The sequence below is a fragment of the Monomorium pharaonis genome, chromosome 9, assembly GCF_013373865.1.
Source record: "Monomorium pharaonis isolate MP-MQ-018 chromosome 9, ASM1337386v2, whole genome shotgun sequence".
Taxonomy (NCBI): Eukaryota; Metazoa; Arthropoda; class Insecta; order Hymenoptera; family Formicidae; genus Monomorium; species Monomorium pharaonis.
In genome coordinates, this window is record NC_050475.1 from 15,113,705 (window position 1) to 15,135,966 (window position 22,262).

Sequence of the window (22,262 nt, forward strand, 5' to 3'; positions counted from 1 at the left end):
TTTTTAATATAATAACAACTTGATATATCTTCAGAGATACAAGCGTCTTGGCTATCTTCGTTAACTAGTATAGTTGGTAGTATGTTCGTCGGAGAAGAGGAAGCAAAAACGCAACAGGTTCGCGCGAACAATGCTCTACTTTTAGCTTTGTACGAGGCTACACACTTAAATCGTAATTTTGTAACTACTCTGGCCTATACGCAAAGCGATACTAGTGCGCCTCCGTCGCCGAATAACACTCTGGGTCCAAACGCGGTAGCTCCTGGTGCCTTATCGCCCGACGTGATGGCTCAGCCGTTCAACCTATTAGCAACTTTTCTGCAGTATTGGTAAGAAGAAAAAGATATAAAAAATATTTATATTTATTAGATGGTAAACTTAATTCCTGCCACTTGCTACTAGAGAGCGCTGACTCCAACAGTGATGAGTTTCGACGGTGAAGTCGCATGTGTCTTTTGTAATTTATACATTACTGAAAGTGATTTAATCTTAGATTAGATTTCTCGAAGTCAAAGAGATTTTCCAATTGATTAAAAATGAACCGCGATAAGCTGTTTTTTCAACATGTGCTTCTTTACTATTTTAACTTCAAGAAAACCGCAACTGAAACACATCGCTTATTATTCAAACTCTATGATGATGAGACAAAGAACATGTAGAGTTTGATTTAAACGCTTCTGAAACGGTGATTTTGACGTGAGAGACAAAGAACGTTCCAAACAAGACCTTACTCTACATTTCATGGGATCAAAAGAGTATGCTGTATTACGAGCTCTTGCATCCAAATGAAACCGTTACAGCTGATCATTACCAATAGCAATTGTGTCGATTGAATGAAGATTTGATGCAAAAAAGACCATCCATAGCCAACAAGACGTAAAGTCATTCTTTTGCATGATAACGCTCGACGGCATATTGTGAAAAGCGTAAAGCAGATACTTCTAGAGCTTGAATGAGAAATTCTCCCGCATCCAGCGTACTCTCTAGACTTGGCACCGTCGGATTATCATCTTTTCCGGTCAATGCAACACACATGGATACACACTTTTCCAGTTACGAAGAAGTCCAAAAATGGATGGATGAATGTGCTTGAAAGATAATGCATTATACCGTCGTTGGATTGCCTTATTGCGGGAGAGATGGGAAAAAATGATAGAAAATGGAAGAAATTACTTTGATTCAATCATCTTCCCTTTGAAACAAATCAATTTTGAAGACGAAAAACCAGTAGGAATTAAGTTTTCCATTTAATAATTATATTAATTTTGTGAATAATTAAATAAAAGGCTAAATTTTATTGTTTTATTTAATTAATAATTACATAAAAATAGAGCCTTTTTAAAATTAATATTAATATAACATAAATATAAAATTAAACTTAATATATATGATTGATAATCCGTTTTAACATGTGTTTACATTACAGTTCAATTGTTATGCAAGTGATTCGAACGGAGGCCATAATGAATAACGTGAAACTGTGCTTTCTGATATTAAGCTGTATCGCGGAGGACCAATATGCGAATAGCTTGATGCATGACGCGAATCTGGCATTCAGAGTTCAATTACATAGAGTACCTATGCATCACAGAAAATTGCAGGACAAGGCGGCGCCTGCTCAGCCGCTCGCGGCCACATTACTTGGTATTTCTTATTCAGTATATTCGGAAGTTACTCTCTAGAAATACGAGTAGAAATCAAATAAAGGCAGAGTTTTACTAGGATTAAGACATTAGCAACTTTTAGTTTTTAAAATATGCAAATATAAGTTGTGTAAATACAATAATAATATATTAATATTCGACCCATACATGTTTCATAAAACAAAAATAAAGAAAAATCGCCTATTTCCTGGCTGAAATATTATTTTTCGTGATACATTATTTAGTTTTTTTTTTCCCGAGAAAAAGGCAATTTTAAGAAAAATGCTTCTAATGAAAGAGCATCGATGTGTAGTAACTGTGTTTCAAAACTGACAAAATTGTCGGCAAAATTGCAATACAGTATATAAGAAGTAAAACTGATTCAGTCGTAAAAATTTTCAAGAAAAATATTTTTTTATGAACGAAACATATTACAATGAAAATCATTGTTATCAATTTATTATTTATGGTTGTGAGAATTACAAACAATTTTTTAATATTTAATGTGTAATGTAATTCGACTACAATAAATAAAAGAGCAAGAATCGATTTTGCACACATTAAACAGGCCACAGAATAGACTAGAATGATTACATTAACTGCATTGTATGATTATTCTTTTTCTTTGTTTACACTGGAATTCTTTGTTTACTTTTTATGCCAATATACTCAGCTACAAATATTATTTATACAATGAATACGTTAAACGAAGAATAAAGTGTAATGAAAGCGATTTTGTAATGTACAGAATCAATCAATGAATCAATCCACACTGTCTAGAATACGCAAGAAATTCGTTAACAATGTATTACTGACAATGGGACGATTGAAAATATTAAACTACCGAGACGAAAAGCAAATTACTACATTACAACCGTTGAAGCAGTTTCGGAAAGAATGGCTACTGAATCATTTGCACAGGATCAAAGTTAATAGATGGACAATTCGTAGAAATTCTTAAAAAAGCTAATTTCACAACAGGAAAAAAGAAAGAAGCCTATGCTATCAAAAAAATACATTAAAACTTAGTTTCTGCCAAAAATATTAAAAGTAATCTGTTTCGGATTGAAAACGTGTAATCTGGTCTGATGAAACCAAAATTGATCGAATTTTGTCTGATGGACGCTCTTCGGCCTGGATAAAGAAAAAAAAAACTTCTGCGATCATTTTATGTTAAGAAAACATTTAAGCACGGAGATGGAGCTCTGATGTTGTGAAGGTGTTTCACTCCAAATGGCATTAGTCCATTAATAAAAATCGATGGAATTATGAACCAGTATGCGTATAAAAGTATTTTGGAAAAACATTTGCCACAATGCATTGAAAATATACTGTATCGTGAAAAATAAATTGTGTTTCAACAAGATCGAGATTCAAAACATTCAACAAAAAGTGTGCAAAATTGGTTGGCTAATCAAGAATTTTCTACCTTAGATTGGCTTACTCAGAACCCAGATCTTAATTCAATATAAAATCTCTTAGTATTGTCGAAAAGGCATATACATTTTGCATACGATGGTCCACCAAGATTTTTGAGTGAATTATACACTCAAGTTCAAGAGCAGTAGAAAAAATTCCACAGAATTATTGTATAAAATTAGTAGAAAGTATATTCGACACACATTAGAGCTATTAAAAAGTTAAAAAGTTTGTGAATGAAGTATTAAAGACATTGCACGTACATTTTTGTAATCATAATCGTAAGATTTCAACCAATTATATTGCTCAAATCAGTCATAATCGACCGAATTAACCAATCGTATTACTCAATTTCTTACGATAACGATTACAGAAATGTACGTGCAATATCCTTAAGATAGATATAATCTTATTAGTTTCAATATATAAAATAGTGGTGCAAAACTGATTCTATTTATTTTACTTTCACACGGAAAAAATTGGGAATTAATTTAATGATACTCTGATAGTATACAGTTCCAGTATTTCTACTCTATGTAGCTCCGAATTTCAGTACTATTACTGTTCAAATAATCTCGGAACCGAGAGATTACTAAAGACCGAGCTCTGGCGCTTTCAAGTTTATACTAGTACTGTCCAACGATTCTTAGAATAGTGGGGGGCAGAGTCAGAAAATTCCTATAGAAAAATTTCGACACATTTCAACGCCATAAAAACGCGACCTAAGAAATGTGAACTACTAAAGCAAAAATTCAATGGTGACACAATTCAATATAGTGTCTGTCAACATTTTTCTATAGAAGTTTTCTGACCCTGGTGGAGGGGGGGGGGGGGGTTGTTGCTTCTATGCATTATAACGTTTCATGTTGCTGTGAACTACAACGCGTAGAAGTTTGGAATTCACGAGTTCTAAATATGAGACAAATCGCACTGCAGCGATGACCTCCCACTATTCCAAGAATCATTGGACAGTACTAGTACAAACTTAAAAGCGCCAGAGCTTGGTCTTTAGTAATCTCTTGTTTCCGAGATTACTTGAGTAGCTGTAGTATCAAGTTTTCATTGAAACAAACCCAATTTTCGATGCAAGAAAGTTCACCTATATTTGGAACCCAAAAAACAAAATTTTGGACTTCCTTAATTCCAAATTTCTTTTTCGTGCAGCAGCCGAAAAAACCATACTGAGCAATTGTTTCTGTTCCCTATTGGACTAAGCAATACTCGTACAGCAGTTTTTTATTTTTCTACACTATATATTAATAAATAATATTTTTGTAAAAAATATTTTTGATTGATTCAGTTTTGTTCTTTAATGTACAATATGTACATGATCTAAGAATATTAAACTAATAGAAAAATTATATTCAGTATCAAGATCCGCTTTGAAACTGAAATAGGCGATCTTACTTTATTTAAAATAAGTTGTGTAAATTTTGAAATGAGTTATAATCATGGTCGAATAGTAACTGGTTAAAAAGTTAAAAAATAAATAATGCAAATAAATATTCAATAACTTTTAACTTAACTTTTTCTAGGAAATGCCTAAATTTTTTTCAATGAATAATTAATATCTAACGCACGTCTTACTGAAGGTTTTAGATATAATTATGAATCTATAGTCAAAAATGTTCGCGACTCGGCGACGAGTTCGCTGGTGCACCTGAAGATGGTAACCAGAGTGAGAGGACACTCGTGGAACAAGTGTTAAATAAGAAAATGCGCTAAAATTACGTGTCACCTGGCCTCATCGTGATATCCGAGTCATATTTATACTTTATCACAGATAGTAGTTGATACACAGTACACGCGTTTGCGGTGGTTATGAGGATCCCCGTGAGCCGGTGCCACGTGGCACCGCCGTGCGCGTAACGTGATGAGCGTGAGTCTCTCAATGATGATGTACCAGAGCAATGAAAATGAGTCTCTCTTTATTACAATATGAGTCCTCCCTTTGCGCAGTCCTTAATTTTGTATACAAAATGAAACGAGCACAATTACAATGGAAAATATATCGCACAAGAGACACTGTACCGCCGCCATAAAGCACAAGTATCGAAGTGAATTATGGCGCTAGCGCGCATGTCGCGGCGCTCCGCGATCTACGCGGTAATCGATAGCTGTAGCCATCTGACGCGACGGCGCGAGTTTATTATCTACTGAATCTCAAACATTCTGCCCGCCATCAGCAACCATGTTGATGATCCCTAGTCTGCTGATGGCACTAGTAAAACAGCGAGTGGCCATTTGTATGGTGGTAATCATTGTAACTAAAATTATTGCACTTGTTGCTGGATGAATTGCTATTATGAGAGTCTTGAGCGAACATCTTACTGACCAACTAATGTCCTTGAGAGCTTCGGACGAACAGCCATTTGAGGGCTGCATCCACTCCGATAAAGGTAGTGCTGCAATCCGAATGAAGAGTGAGCAGTGCCGAGACTGGATAAACATCGTCTACAGGCAGCAAAGGATCTCTCTGATGAATAGTCACTGATCGCTTTAAGTTGCACAGCGGATGTTGAGAAGCACATAATGACGTGAATTCAACTCTTTCTCCTAGCACCTCTTTCTTTTCACGTTTTGATGAGTGAGCCGGCATGATTGACTCCGGTATGAATGAAGAGACGTGACGACGTGACTTGTGAGAGAGGTAGTTGACCCATCAATTGATGAGCACGAATCCCCCTCCGCCAGACACGCGACACACCGCAGGATGAAAGTTTCACCGAAGCTCTTTTGCCAAGAATCCAATGATGTCAGATGTGCACGAGCGTAAGTTGAATACCTCCATGTAAAGTCCGTTGATATACGCTAATCGGGTGAATGTATGTGTCTTCTAATGTTGAATTTGATTGACGAGCCTTTGTATGAGGAATATGCCGGTTGCATTGCCTTGATCTAAAGAGATTTACGTTCTTCAAAGCCACAATTGATCTTGTATGATAAGCGTTGAGTCGTGGGTCTTTCTCAACCATGAGAAGAATCTGTAAATAATGTCTCAGTGTTAATCAGTTCTTGGTGCAGCTGGAAGTAATGAGACATCTTGATGTGTTTCTGGTGCACTCAACTCGTTAGCTAGTGCTAGTTATGACGGCCACGATTTAAGTATTCATTGGTCCCATCCACCATAGTGAGTGGCTTTGAAGTTGAGCAGTTGTGAGGCCTCGTAATGAGCAATCGGCTAGATTTGATGTACCAGGGATGTACTTCTAGTAAGCGTCTGGAATGAGTTCCTGCATTTGTGCCATCCTGTTCCTGACGAAGTCCTTTCAGCGTAATGCACAAAATCCACGAGAGTGTTATAAGAGTGTCCGTCTACAGATGAGTTACGTCCACTTTCAGAGTGGCTTAGACGTATTTCAAAAGTCGAGAGCGCAGCAGCGCTCTGATATAAATTCGAGTCTCGGGATTGAGGAGTGCTACCCTTATCTTAGAACAATCAAATGAAGTCGTGGCGCCACTTGAGATGTGAACGGAGAAATATACGACTGCAGTCATTATCAGTTGAGAAGCATCAGAGAAGCCGTTAAGTTCTCTGTCGAGACGCTCCATGTATTAAACCACTGAGATATTGAGAGCTCGGCCGAGCCTGTGAGTTCTTCTCTGACGATGAGCCACAGGGTTGAGAGCTCGGATGGCAGTAGATCATCCTATTGGAGCTTGTGTAACCTTCTGCTTCTGCAAAGTATTTTAATCTTGATCACTACTGGTGAAGCAAGCCACGTGGATCAACGATCCGAGCCACTTCAGATAAGATGAGGCGTTTTGTGAGGCTGAAGATATTGAATGAGGTCTTCGCAAGAATGAGAATACACCTTCGTGAACAAGCTATTGTAGTCTCAGTATTTTGGTTGCGCAGTTGTCGAATGTAATCGGTGAGCCTTGATCTTGAGTATGATTGCATTGATAACGTCAAGATGAGTTGCCACTTTTGTAAGAGGAATGCCGCCTGCCATGCAAGGTCTCTTAATTAACATGCGACTTCCTTTGATAGTTGTAGGGTGTTTGGATATCGTCGACACATCTGCCGCACATGATGGATAGCACGGCCAATGGAATTCTACATCCTTCGTCTGCCAATTGAAGCAGGGCTTGCACTGCCGAAAACGGCGCGACCTTCATTCCAGAGGTGATTGTCGTTAAATAAGATGGCACTTTATTTAGATGGTTATCAATCTAGATGATTCGCTGTAGATCCAGTCGTTTTTATGAATTTTTATCTGTTTGTGATGTCAATCAAGGGAATATGCCGTTGCTAACAAATCCACAATAAAGCATGTGAGATGTTTAGATATAACTTGACTTTAATGTCCATGAGATCACTAATGAAGTATCCCGATGTTAACAGGCTGGAGCTATTAAAGACGACGCGCACGCTTGTTGCGCTATCAGGCGTGAGTACGCCATGATGTAGCGAGTAATAGTGTGAGCGATTATGTGAGTTCGACGATTGCATTGGGTCGTTACTCGGAAGGCGGAGACGGTGAGCTGATGCTTGGTTGGTCGGACGTTGTCGCATAGACCTCATGTAGCATGGTGTAGTGTCGCTGCGTGGATTTCTTGCAGCTTATCTGGCTCTTGCACGAACGGACGTTGTGATGCCGCAAGCAATTAAAACAGGCGCTCATTAATGGCGAGTGTATGCCGATCCGTTGGTGAGAGGTCTCTAAATTTGGTGCACATAACCACAAAATGGCTCTTGCAGCAACGGATACGTTGTAGACGTCATTTGGCGCTGCTTCCTCTTGAGATGTCTGGTGAGACGAAACCTTCCTTGAGGATATCATGAATGAGTTAGTGTTGCAGATGATGATTTCGAGAGCACGCGCACGAGAAGTTAGAAAAGCCTCGAGTTATTTAAAACGCGGATACTGCCGCGTGGCGTCAAGCACGGTCTTCCACCGCTCACGCGTAACCCGGTCGACCCGGTTAACTACGTGGTAAACTATGATGAAGTCCCACATGTCGTTGGACACTCCCAAAGATTGCAGTGCCCTGAGCGACTCATTTACTGTGGTGAGGAAGTTATTGAGAGATGCAACCTTCCTTTGAATTTGCCCCGAGCTGGCAAAGATTTTCTTCAAATATGAATGGATGAGCAGACGTGGATTCTCGTATCTATCTGAGAGCATTTCCCAAGATGGAGCAAACGAGTTGCCGAATATTGGCAGCCCAGAGAGGAGCTAAGACGGTGCTCCCTCCAAAAACGCACGAAGATAATGAAGTCTCTCTATATTTGTGAGGCGCTTGTTGTCACTAATTATACTCTCAATCAGATCTCTAAAAGTTGGCCATGCTAAGTATTTTCCTGAAAACTTCAGAAAAGTAATGTCCGATAAGCGTGAGTGGACTCGGCTTGACTCATTGGATGTCAATGCAGCTTCTTGTTGAGTTGTCGTAGCTGATAATGCTTGGGGATAAGCCGACTGATATTACGTTGGGTTGGAACATAAAGCAGTGCCTCCTCGCCATGAGCATGTTTCGCAAAATAATCATGATTGATTAATGCCGAGGGCCATGAAGCCTCAAAATATGCATGCTTTTTATTAAGCGCCTTGTGAGTCTCTTCTAGATGCACGAGGAGTTGATTGAGCTCCTCAAGTGATATGTTTTCATGTGTCGTCGGAATCATTTTCACGACCCATTGATAGAAGCAATGCGACTCCGTTGCATTTGTACCTTTAAAGTGAGTTCGGTGAAGAGTCGAACAAGAGATGCATGGCATAAGGATGTCCGATCCTCGTGAGGCACTCCCAGCTGCGGAGTTACAGGACGCTCGACCTTGTTCGTTTTTTGAGATTCCGCTATGAATCGGGAAAATGAGAGCACATAGTGGCAACGATGGCAGCGGTTGTAAATACAGAATGGTTGAGTGGCCTTGAATCATAAGTGCGATGCGTGATCACGATGAACAGTGAGCTTTGTTGCACGTTCCACGATTCGGCTCGAAGGATTAAAAATGTTCAAAAAATAATGCAAATAAATATTCAATAACTTAACTTTTTCTAGGAAATGCCTGAATTTTTTTCAATGAATAATTAATATCTAACGTACGTCTTACTAAAGATTTTAGATATAAATATGAATCTATAGTCATAAATGTTCGCGACTCTGTGACGAATTCGCTGGTGCCCCTGAGGATGGTAAACAGGGAGAGGAACGTTCATGGAACAGACGTTAAATAAGAAAATGCGCTAAAATTACGTGTCACCTGGACTCATCGTGATGTCCGAATCAGACTTTATATTTTATCAGGTAGTAGCTGATACACAATATACGCGTTGACGGTGGTGATGAGGATGCCCGTGAGCCGGTGCCACGCGGCGGCGGCGTGCGCGTAGCGTGGTGAGCGTGAGCCTCACAATGATGATGTACCAGAGCAATAAAAATGAGTCTCTTTATTACAATATGAGTCCTCCCTTTGCGCAGTCCTTAATTTTGTATGCGAAGATCCCACGAAATGAAACGAGCACAATTACAATGGAAAATATATCGCACAAGAGACACTGTACCGCCGCCATGCCGCGACGCTCCGCGGACGGTGATCGATATATGCTGCCATCTGATGTGACGACGCGAGCTCATTGTCTACTGAATTTCAAACAGTCATAACATTTCAAAATTTAAAATTTCGGATTAATTTAAGTTTCTTGAATATTGTATTTGCCATTATTTATTTTAAAATTTTCATGGTAAATTTCTCATCAGCAAATTCAAAAATCATATATATATATATATATAAACATAATTTTAGGTCGGGTACACACACGCACACAAATCAGTATATATATATATATATATATATATATATATATATATATATATATATACACCAACTTATATATGACTATAAATCAACAGCATTTTGAGTCCGCTGGATTATAAACTCCGTTATAAACGCTTCGGAACATTTTTTTACTTTGGTTAATTCGTAAAATTCTTTGTTCCGATTGGATCCATAAAATGCTTTGAAGCGTTTGTAGCATCAAGTGGATCACTGCCTAAATCAGTCATTTTGAAATTAAGTAGCGATTTTTTCATATGACTTTCAAAATAAACTTACAAGGAAAGACTCGCTGTTTTAATTTCTGTGAGATATACAGGTTACGTTCCGAAACTTCCTCTTTGAGAAAAATTTTGATAAAAAACTTGTAGTTTGTGTTAGGATACTATAAGCTTTTTAATAAAATTTTCCTCGGAGATGTTTTGGAATCAGGCCATGGTCCGGGAACCAGCTTTTGGACCTAGTCATTTCACCAAAGTTGATTTTATGTATAAGAAAGATATTATTGTGCTAATAAGTGAAACGACCGTCAGATGGTGTAATAGTGGTGGGGGTTGCAGTAATGCGCCTTACGTAAAAAAAATGATTAAAAATTATTTATATTACCAAAGCTGGAAATTTTTTTACTGTTTAATTATGCTCTAAGGTTGCGAAAAATTAAAGCTGACGAAATGATGGGAAAAAATGCGTCAGTTACTTACGTAAACGCGTTTAAAAATAATTAAAGTTTATAATAACACTTTCAAAGTTCAAATTTTTTCTGTAAAAGTTTATTAAATGTATTTAACAAAAAAATAGTCAGCTAAGTGGTAAAAAACCGTCAGCTGATGCAAAAACGTGTAGCGTGCTCATGACTCACAAGGAAACCTTGCAAACCCGAAAATTCTCATTTTAATGAAATTTGGCATAAATATAGAGGAGGTAAATACATGAATTTAGAAATTATTTGTTGGTGCCAAAAAACAGTTTAAAGGGAAACCATCCTTCAAAAGTTAAGACATTTTTGCCTTTTCTCGTTATATTTCGTAAACTAAACAAAATATCAAAAAATATTTTATAGTATAAATAGCTTAACTATGCTTTTCAGTTTTTGAAAAAAAATTTTTTTAATTTACTCTTTACATCCCTCTCATGCTGATTATTTATTGCATTAAAATTCCAATTTTAGTGAAATTCGACACAAATGTAGAGAGGGACAATACATAAATTTATAATTTTTTAGTTTGTGCCTATAAATGGTTTAAATGGTTTAAATGGAAACCACCCTTCAAAGGTTGAGACATTTTTGCCTTTTTAAATTAAATATATTGTACATTACTTCATTGTATCAACACATCCTTTAATTAATATAGCATCGCTAATAAGTATAGTATTATAATATTGTTTAAGAATGATAAATCTTACAAGCATATACATATAATGTTACAACATGTAACAAACTGTTGGTATTATAACTTTCTCTTTAACCATTAAGACAAGATTTATATTAAATATGTACATATTTTTTTAACCATTAAGACAACTGTACAATAACGGGCATCAGTAAATATTATAATACTACCTATAATTAAATACTAATGAATTTATTAACAGAAATTATTTACTAGTCTTGGGCAAAAGTTTATTAATCCATTCAGAATAAAAATATGTTATCCATCATAGTTTTTGAGATATCCTATAAATTATATATATAGAAACCACACGTATGTAACAAGTTCGATTAAAAAAAATTTTTTTTTTTTTTAAATAAATTGTTTTGCTAAATAGAGGTACTTGTATTGTAAAGGTGCCAATTTATATAGCGAAAAAATCGCCGCGAATAGAGGTGCCGTGGTCATTCAGTAGCGAATAAACACTATTCGCTAGGTTTTTCCAGCTTTTAGCTAATGTTTGCTGAAATCATAATACTGAAATAAAACTATAAGAAAATTGTAACATTGCAACAAACGTAAGTCATTAATTATTATAAAATACTTATAAAATTTATATAAAGTACTTGTAAAATGTATAAGTACTTTATATATTTAACTATTTTATGAACGCCTTTACTAATTCAACTGTTAAAAATTTTAACCTTAAATGTGAAGCAAATCCATGGTAGAATGTACCTTGAATTATGAAGTAAAAATATAAAGGTTTTTACTACATTAAAACAAAAAAATATTTATACTTTAATGTTTTCACGATAACTCTTTGTGTGAGACGTATGTAAAAGAAATGCATTTGAAAATATTCAAATTTATCCTTGTGTATAAGGTTATGCAGAAATTGTTTTGACTGATAATAATCAGTTTTACCCTAAAACGTAAAAAGTATTAAATGTTTATTTTTTTACGATATGTATACTATTCGCTTATTCGTGACGAATGATTCGCTACCCCATGGAAAATAAATCGCTATTCGCTAAAAATCATTAGCAGCGAATCCGGTTATGACTAGCTTATGCGCCCCTATGTTGAGACTCGCTCAAGCGTCCCAATACGAAACTATTATACAAAAACAAAAAAAGAAGCTAAAAAGTTTGTTTTTAACATTACCAACAGAATCACGACGAGGCAGAAAATGGTTCTGTTTTTTATTTTTATAAGTTTCTGCAATTTTGTATATTTTTATATTTTTTAATAATTCTTATATTTTTAAAATTTTATATATAATTTTATTTTTTTGTTTTAACATTAACATAAGATGTTAATATATTTTATATTATATTTTTAAGTAATACACACAGTTCATAAAAGAAGAGAATTAAAAGAAAATATACGAAAAAATAATAGAAATAATATAAATTTTAAAAAATAAGAAAAACAATTAAAAAATTGTGATTTCTGGCTTTAAAGTTTGCGAATATTTTTGTAACGTCTTTTTAATCAAAATTGTTAGCTATTTCACTTTCAATTAATGAAAGTGCTAAATTAGATAGTCGCTTTTGTGTCATTGTACTTTTAAAATAATTTTTGATTAATTTTAATTTTAAAAAAATTAATTGTAATTTTTAAAAAGTTGCTTTGCCAGTTGCCGGTAGAGTCATCCTCTAAATTTTGCGCCTTATGTTGGAGCATATAATCTGTTGTTGTGAGCAAGACACTCACAACCGATAATAAAATAATATTAAAATTAAATTAAAAAAGATATTATTAGAGCTCGCCGAGAAAGACTCGTTATCGCGAGGTGTCAAGTAAGCTTAGCAACAATCATGTCACCAGAAATGCATATTTGCGTTTTAACAATTGTTGCTAAGCTCGCAAATATTTCCCGAATGCGCGCGGATATGACTAAATATGGTCATACATTACCCCACTATTATACCAAACCCGTGGCACTACTTAAGCAGCCCGAATAGCGGCCCGTGGGACAGTCATTAATCAATCAAGCCGATACGTACGGCCCGTAAGATTAGAATACGGAACTTAGAATTCAGGACTTTATCACAACGCACCTCAAGCGAGCGAATATACAGCGCGCTATCTCAGAGAGAGCGTCCCAGATGCGCACAGTAATAAACGGACACAGCAGGCTGAGTGAAACGGACACAGATCAAATACGCACGGATCAGATGCACACGAACCAAATGCGCACAGACTAAACGGACACAGTAACCAACAAACTTACCACATGGGTTGCGACTTTTCGGGCACCTCTACCGATGGGGTGGGTGCGGGAAAGGGAGCGAAGCCCCCCTTGCACTCTCTCCCGCGCGCGCGCACGCGCGCGCGCGTGTGTGTGTGTGTGTGTGTGTGTGCGTGCGTGCGTGCGTGCGTGCGTGTGTGTGTGTGTGTGTGCGTGTGTGCGTGCAAGAAGCATTCTCTGCATCACATAGGTTTGCGACTGTGCGCATTTGGTCCGTGTGCATATCCGTGCGCATTTGGTCTGTGTCCGTTTATTACTGTGCGCATCTGGGACTCACTTATCTCAGAACCGCGCGCCGTATCTTATCACCTCTGACAAGGGAAGTTATCGAACTCAAAAATTCAAAAAATTCTGAAATGCAAGTAGAGCAGCTCGTTCCTAATAGGGAACTATTTTTCATTTTTGTTAACTTTTACTTTGAGGTGAACACCCCTTCGAAAAAAATTGGTTTTTTCCTTTCCACGTAAATATCTTCGAAACTATAAAAGATAGAAAAAATGGTAATTATTTACAATAGATACTTTTCCGAATTTTGATATTTTTTTATAACTTTCTTGGTAAACAGCTTTGTTGTGACTTTGACAACGATAATCAATCGGGGGAGCCCGAAAAAATAGCTCCTGAAAGCATCGAAAAAAATAGGCGCTTCTGTTTAAAGCAGCCCTACTGGCAGAACAATATGGAAACAAACGATTGTAGCGACTTCTACCCCAGTCTGGTACAACAGAGAACGCATGGCCAAGGGAGGGGCGGAATCCCTTCCTTTGCATCCCCTCCCCCTCCCCGTAATTTTTCCTAATCTAATCTAACCTAACTTAACCTAACCTAACCCAAACATTTTAAAACCGCTATTTGGTTAATGCAAAAACATTGGGAAACGTACAGCGTGGAAAGTCGCAAACCTATATGGTACAAGTGTGGACGTCGTTTACTTTACGTTTCATAAATACGATACATGATATTAGTGCCTTACGTAAAGTAAACTACATCCACGCTTGTACAATACCACATAGGTTTGCGACTTTCCACGCTGTTCGTTTCCAATGCTTTTGCATTAAGTATTACCAAATAGCGACTTTAAAATGTTTGGGTTAGGTTAGGAAAAATTACGGGTAGGGGGTTCCGCCCTTCCCCCGCCCTTCCAAGCTTCTGCTCTGCATTTGGTGGGATCAGCAGGGTGTAATTTATTATGAGCTGCTCAAACCGAATAAAATTATTACGGAAGATCGCTACCGACTACAATTGATGCGTTTGAGCCGGGCACTAAAGGAAAAACGGCCGCTATACAAGCAAAGACACGACAAAGTAATTTTGCAGCGTGACGACGTTCGGCCACATGTTGCAAAACCAGTGAAAACTTGGAAACGCTTAAATGGGAAGTCCTACCCCACCCGCCGTATTCACCGGACATTGCGCCTTCCGACTATCACTTGTTCCGATCGATGACACATGGCTTGACTGAGCAGCACTTCCATTCTTATGAAGATGCCAAAAAATGGGTCGACTTTTGGATAGCTTCAAAAGACGTGTCGTTTTTCCGACGTGGAATTCAAATGCTGTCAAAAAGATAGGAAAAAGTAGTGGCTAGCGATGAACAATATTTTCAGTGACAGGTTTTTGACTGATTTTTTTAAATAACGCATTAATTTTCATGAAAAAAACAGCGAGAACTTATTCAACATCCTAATACTTTAAACCATCAGGTCTATCAAAAACCAACACACACAGATCGATATCTTCATGCCACCTCTCAAAATGCCACCCTTCGCAAAAGAATTCAGTCATTAGTTCACTGGTATATAGAGCCCTCACAATTTCCAAATTAACTTTGAATAGGGAATTAAAACATCTTAATTAAGTTCTAACAAAAAAGGGATATAGCAGTAGAAATGTCAGTCGAATAGTCCAAAGATTGAAAAACAAAATTTTCAGTCTCAACAACATCGGGACGCCGGATGAAGAGGAAGAAAAAGATAGACAAGAGAACAAGGGCTTTCCTTTCGTATCTTTAAGCTCGGTAGAACGTATTAACAAAATTTTGCGAAGACACAATATAAAAGCAATCGTTAAACCACAAAAGAAGATTTTCTAATTACTTTCTAATTCAAAAGACTACGCTTAGAATATCACCAGGTGTATACAAAATTCCCTGTTCTTGCGGAAAAGTGTACATAGGAAAAACCGGGAGAAAGATCAGTGTACAAATCAAAGAACATCAACGGTGTACCAAATACAGCCACTTTTCTCAATCAGCCTTAGCCGAATACTGGATGGAAACTGGACATTTCGCGCAATACGAAAAAGCTACAATGCTAACCCCTTCTCAAGGTTACTTCGCCAGAAAACATCGTGAAAGTCTAGAAATTTTGAAACATCCCGATAACCTTAACCATGATTTAGGTTATCAGATAAGCCCAATTTGGCACACTGTTTTTTAATTGATCCCGGTTTTTTAATTGATCAATTAAAATCTTTTCGAGCAGCACGTATTAACTGGCAAATAGCCAATATTGTATTAAGATTGGCCAACAGTTGACCAATGGTAGGCTAATGAACTGTGCTACTATTGGACAAATAGCTCCGTCCCTTCTCCTCACCTCCATCCCTACCACCAGGACAAGGGGTATATAAGGACGGTCACAATCCAAGAAAGCTCAATCGGAGCTCCTAGTCCGGATGATGCAAATTACAACGTTTGCGAAACGTCGGCGCAACGCTGTACCAGGACGCGGCATGTATCCGGATGCTTTTTCTATTGGAAGCAACGTCAATGGTCGTAAAAGTCTAAAAGAAATTATATTTTTATCTATTATTCACAATGTCGTCTTAACATTTAATGTGTCATATGTTAATGTTATTAATTTTACACTTAGTTTTTTTTATACTACGACTGATGACTCAGCGATAGTTAAAACGTTTTGAAATATCATAATATGCAATGAATTCGTTTTATTACAACATTGCAAGTTCTATTAATTGAAATTATCATTAATTGTTATTAATACTCATTAAGTTCTATTAATTGAAATCATCATTTGTTATATTACAAAGTATTAACTTATCTCAAAATACTTAGTTCCATAAAAAGAAATTTTTGTGTGATATATATATATATACTTATTTGATTGTACAACGTATAGTGTTATACCAATCTTCAAATTAGACACAACCGTTTTTTTCTCCACGATATAATCCATAATGTAATAAGCATATTATGAAAATGAATTAAAATATAATCAGAAAAGGAAAAACCAATATAACCTTAAAATAAAAGCTAAAAAAAATTAAATTTAATAGAGAAAAAAATTATCCATCACTAAGATTCGATGTTTGTCCGTTATATGCGATTTACAATTCATTGATATGTTTACATATTACTGTCGGTTAGAAGTGATGTACTAATATTGTTATTATACATCGCCTGAAAGGATGTGCTTTAAGATATACTGGTTATTGCGAAGAATAATACCATATGTCTCGATGGTCGAATTGGCTAGAACGCTCGCACGGAATGACAAGAGATCCGGGTTCGAACCCCGGCTGAGATATTATTTTTCGCAATAAATTAATTTACTGTTTTTCGGGGAAGATAGGAAGGGGGGATTTTAAGATGCTCTCGAGCATCGAAATTTAGCTTATTAACTGTGTCTTAACCCAGATAGCACACGGATGTCCAGGACGGACTTCGTGAATATCCTGATTTTATCCCAGAACGTCCTCAGGACATCCTGAGGAATAGCAAACGAGCGTCACAGGACATCCTCAGGAATAGCAAACAACCCAGCTAGCCAGGCCTCTTAAAATCACATATCGTGAAAGCTTTACAGCAAGGATTGTTTCAATTTTGACAACAATTTTATGACAAGTAAATGTCTGTTGCTTTGTTTTCTAAAAGTTTCGAGCAAATTTACGGCAAAAGTTTTCATCACACGATGCTGCAAATAACAGAGAAAGACTTGTACATAAATATTACGTATAAAAATTACAAGATTTGTTCCGACACAATAAAATGCAAAATTTAAGCAAATAACAGAGCAAACCTTGCTACACGACATGACAATAAATTTGTGGCAGAAACAGGAAATCTTGTTAAGCACAGAATAACGGCAAATTAGTAGCAAGAACAAAATAAAACTTGACGAGCATACTTTCGCAACAAAATTGCGACAAGGTGTGTCCGTAAACAGCTTAGTTTTTGTTGGCAAGGCTTGTCGCAAATAGTATGACGCACATTTTATGTAAATAATAGGGTTGCATTATCGGGTTTTAAACTTTATTTCTGACTTTACTATCTATCTCGAGATGGCGCATTTCTCGTGAAAAAGATTTACCTACTGGATTAATAAAAGGGGCTCGTCGAGAACAGAGAACCAAGTACGATTGCACCATTCACATTTAATATTGGACTAATCAGTCTAATATTTCAGTCTAATAATCATTTTTGTTGATCTAAATTTCGAAAATATTTGTCTTGTTCTTGCCACAAATTTGCTATCATATTGTGCATAACAAGGTTTGCCTTGTTTTTGCCACAAATTTGCTATCATGCTATGTTCAGCAAGGTTTGCTCTATTCTTGCCACAAATTTGCTATCATATTGTGTACAGCAAGGTTTGCCTTGTTCTTGCTGCAAATTTGTTATGCTTTACTAGTAAATTTTACCCTGTTATTTACATAAAATATGCGTCATACTATTTACAACAAGCCTTGCCAGCAAAAGCTAAGCTTAATGCGGACACACCTTGTCGTAATTTTGTTGCAAAGGTTTGCTCGAGTTTGCGGCAAACTTCGCGCAAAGTTTGCGTCATTTTGCTAGCTGGGAATGACCACTTTTTGTCAGATTTTTAAGATTTTTTTAAGGATTTTTGATAAATGTATCGATTTTTTATAAGAATTGAAACGTTTCTCAGAAAAATTTAAAAAATAAAAAACTCCGATTAATTTAGAGAATTTTTAAATATTTCTAAGTATTTTTAACAGTTTTTAAGAATTGAAAAAAAACTTTAACAAAAAATTAAAAGTTCAAATCATTTTTACGATAATTTTGTAAGAGGAAGAAGACTATACATGAAGTCAACATTTTTACACATTTGATTTTGCAATACATTTTAGAAATACGTACGATATTCAAAAATTTCTCATTTGCTATATTAATTTACCCGTTTTTTTCAAAAATTACTATACGTCCAGGATGTCCCTGAATACTATTTTAGGATGTCCTTAGGACTTTCGTAGGATGTCCTGAGGACTCTCTTAGGACGTCCTAAGGATTGTTTTAGGATGTCCTGAGGATTGTTTTAGAATGTCCTGAGGATGTCTTGAGGACTTTCAGGATATCATATTCTTAGAACATTCTGTGCTATCTAAAATGTCTGGTATTTATACAGTCATTATATTTAAGTTTATCTTCAGACATTTTGTAGCTAATGAAACTCTTTATACAATATTTTAAGAATAACGTTTTCAGCTAGAATATATATATCCTCAGGACATCCCAAAGATGTCCTCAAGACATGAGTAAAATTTTAATTTATGTTAATACTATTACAGAATTTAACATTCTAAACTTACTTTAGAAGTCAAATTTATACATAAAATATTTATATAAGATATTTACAATAATACAACTATTATATCCTGACAAGATCCCAGGACATCCTGGGACATATTCAGGATGATCCTGAGGACGTCCTGTGCTATCTGGGAAGTTTGACGAATCCTGTCGGCGCGCAGTTTAAAATAAAAGCTAAAGAAAATTAAATTTAATAGAGAAAAAATCATATCCATCACTAAAATCGATGTTTAACCGTTATAGGCGATTTACAACTCACTACTTTGTTTTTTCATTTTAATACAATTTCAGTCTCTTTGTTTAATTTGATATAATATGGACTTCAAAATTGTCTTATGAATCTTCATATACACTGGCGCAAAAAAAAACGAGACAAAAATTTTGATCGATTTTTAGGCAGTCTTCAAAGTGATGCAACTTTGTGAAAAATTATCCAAATTACATGTACTTTTTTTTAAATTAAAGGGCAAAGACTTTATTTCGAGAATCCCTAGGCGAAAATTTGATTTGTTAAGTGCGAACCTTTTGTATCGCATGAAAACCAAACATGTTTTTTTTAATTGAAAAAAGTAAAAGTTTGTTATTATTTTTCACAAGTTTCTCGTTAAAATCTGGCTAATATTAATCCAAATCCTTAAGTTTATTCTTTTCTAAGCAATTTAAAAAAAAATACATGCCGATACGATGTTTTTTGTTGATTGCACACGAGTTTGAAATTTGCACTGCATTTTAGGGTATTTTAGCGAATAAATACGGTATTTTTTTAATATCATGAATTTTGAGTATTAATATGATATTACACATTAATTTTATTCGTGTTTAACTCAATTATACCGCCGTCATCAGAGTGACCCGATCTGCACCACGTGAAAAATGACGATCGGATTTTGTACATCATGTGGCCCTGAAAAAGCTGATTTTTAAAAATAAAATTTAAACTTTTATTTTTTATGTATGAGTATGTGTATATGTATGTTTACGTGTATGTGTGGGTTTATGAGTATAGATGAATGTGATCTTCTGTTGACTTCACTGAAATTGGTGCGTCAGCTATTCGTTATATTCAAATCAGTAAGTACAAATTTCCATCGATGAATTTCAGAGCCACATGATGTACAAAATCCGACCGTCATTCTCCACGTGATGCACATCGAGTCACTCTAATAACAACGGTATAATTGAGTTAAACACGAATAAAATCAATGTGCAATATTATATTGATACTCAAAATTCATGATATTAAAAAAATACCGTATTTATTCGCTAAAATATCCTAAAATGCAGTACAAATTTCAAACTCATGTGCAATCAACAAAAAACATTGTATTGACATGTTTTTTATTTAATTGCTTAGAAAAGAATAAACTTTAAGAATCTGGATTAGTATTAGCCAGATTTTAACGAGAAGCTTATGAAAAATAATAACAAACTTTTACTTTTTTCAATAAAAAAAAAACATGTTTGGTTTTCATGCGATACAAAAGGTTCGCACTTAACAAATCAAATTTTCGCCTAGGAATTCTCAAAGTAGAGTCTTTGCCATTTAATTTAAAAAAAAAAGTACATCTAATTTGGATGATTTTTCGCAAAGTTGCATTACTTTGAAGATTGCCTAAAAATCGGTCAAATTTTTATCTCTTTTTTTTGCGCCAGTGTATATTACAAAAAAAATGAGATACCTGTCATTGCAAAATAAGTGAAATCACAACAAAATTACCTTTTTAAAAAAAGCGCCAAGTATACGCGCGCAAAAAGCGCCCTCAAAAATCTATTCTTGTACAAAATAATTTTAATTTAGCACTATAATAAATGTATGAAATTTTAATAAAATAATCTTTCAAAAAAAAAACAAAAAATTAATTTTTTTGCAAAATGATATAAAGTGCGTTGACTATGAAAATGGATCATATGAACTAGAACATCTACTTTTATAAATAATTATTTGTACACATATTACAAATAAATATTTTTTTACAAAAACTTAGCACCGCTAAACCGGATAATTTGCTTTAATACAAAATTACTTTTTTACAATCTAACTTACATATTAAAATAATAATTACTTAATAATAAATAATAATACTAAAATTACAATTTTTTTACAATAGAAATCGTAATGGCATTATATACGTACAACATTATACACACACGCATATAAGAGACTGAGATATTAAAAATCGCTTCTTTATAAACGAAGTTATATACTAAACACACACACACACACACACACACACATATTCAAATGCCCACACAAAAGAAAAAGAAAGAGAGCTGGCAAATTATTCGGTTTAACACTGCCAAGTTTTTGTAGTTCTAGAACAACACAAGCGCGCGCTATTTAGTTTTTTTACTTTTTAAAAATAACAATTGCAATAATAATTATATAAATAAATAATTATATACAAAAAGAAAGCAAAAAGAAATAGAGAGAGAGAAAGCATACTTACATACATTAATTTATTATCTAATTTTCTTTCTTCTTTAAAAATATTATACACATAAAAAAAGGAAAAAAGAAATACAATATACACAACATACATAAATCTTCTTTAAAGTAATATGATATCGACACTGAAATGTAACGAAATGTTGTCAGCTCTGACTCTTCTTCTTCTTGTTTTTTTTTTTTTTTTTTTTTTTTTTTTTTTTTTTTTTTTAATTAGCATTAGAGATTGACGACATAATTTGAAAAACAAAATTACAATTGTTAATAAATTATTAAATACTTTGACATTATATGTGTACCTTTCCATATAAAATGAGATCAACATTTTTTTGGAATTTTATATACATTAATTAATTAACTATTATTGCTAGTTATAAAATAATATTGTGACATATGCATGCACACGTACGCGTGCACACATAGAAATTAATAAATTTAAGAAATAACCAATAATAAGAAATAAAAAATAATCAATAGAGAAAACTAACTTTCGAAAATCTTTCGTTTGAGTAAAATACTCCACAGTGTACACACGCACGGATGCACGCACTTCCCCCCCTCTCTCTCACTCTCTCTTTCTCTCTCTCTCCGTCTCTCCTGGTCTCTCCCCGTCTCTCTCCGTCTCTCCCAGTCTCGACCCGTCTCTCCCGGTCCCTCCCCGTCTTTCCCGGTCTCTCCCGGTCTCTCCCGTCCTTTCCCGTCTCTCCTCGTCTCTCCCGGTCTCTACCCGGCTCTCCCCGTCTCTCTCAGTCTCTCCTCGTCTCTCTCCGT

At 35.3% G+C, this 22,262-nt stretch overlaps 1 protein-coding gene across 2 annotated transcripts in view; it reads left to right on the top strand.

The window, feature by feature from the left end:
- Nucleotides 1-22,262, top strand: part of LOC105834052 (armadillo-like helical domain-containing protein 3) — a 45,395-nt gene that overhangs the window by 19,848 nt on the left and 3,285 nt on the right. For both annotated transcript variants that reach the window (XM_036292201.1, XM_036292200.1), the window contains 2 exons: nt 35-329; nt 1,427-1,644. In XM_036292201.1, coding sequence (XP_036148094.1) covers nt 35-329; nt 1,427-1,644 — 513 coding nt within the window. The remainder of the gene's footprint in view (nt 1-34; nt 330-1,426; nt 1,645-22,262) is intronic.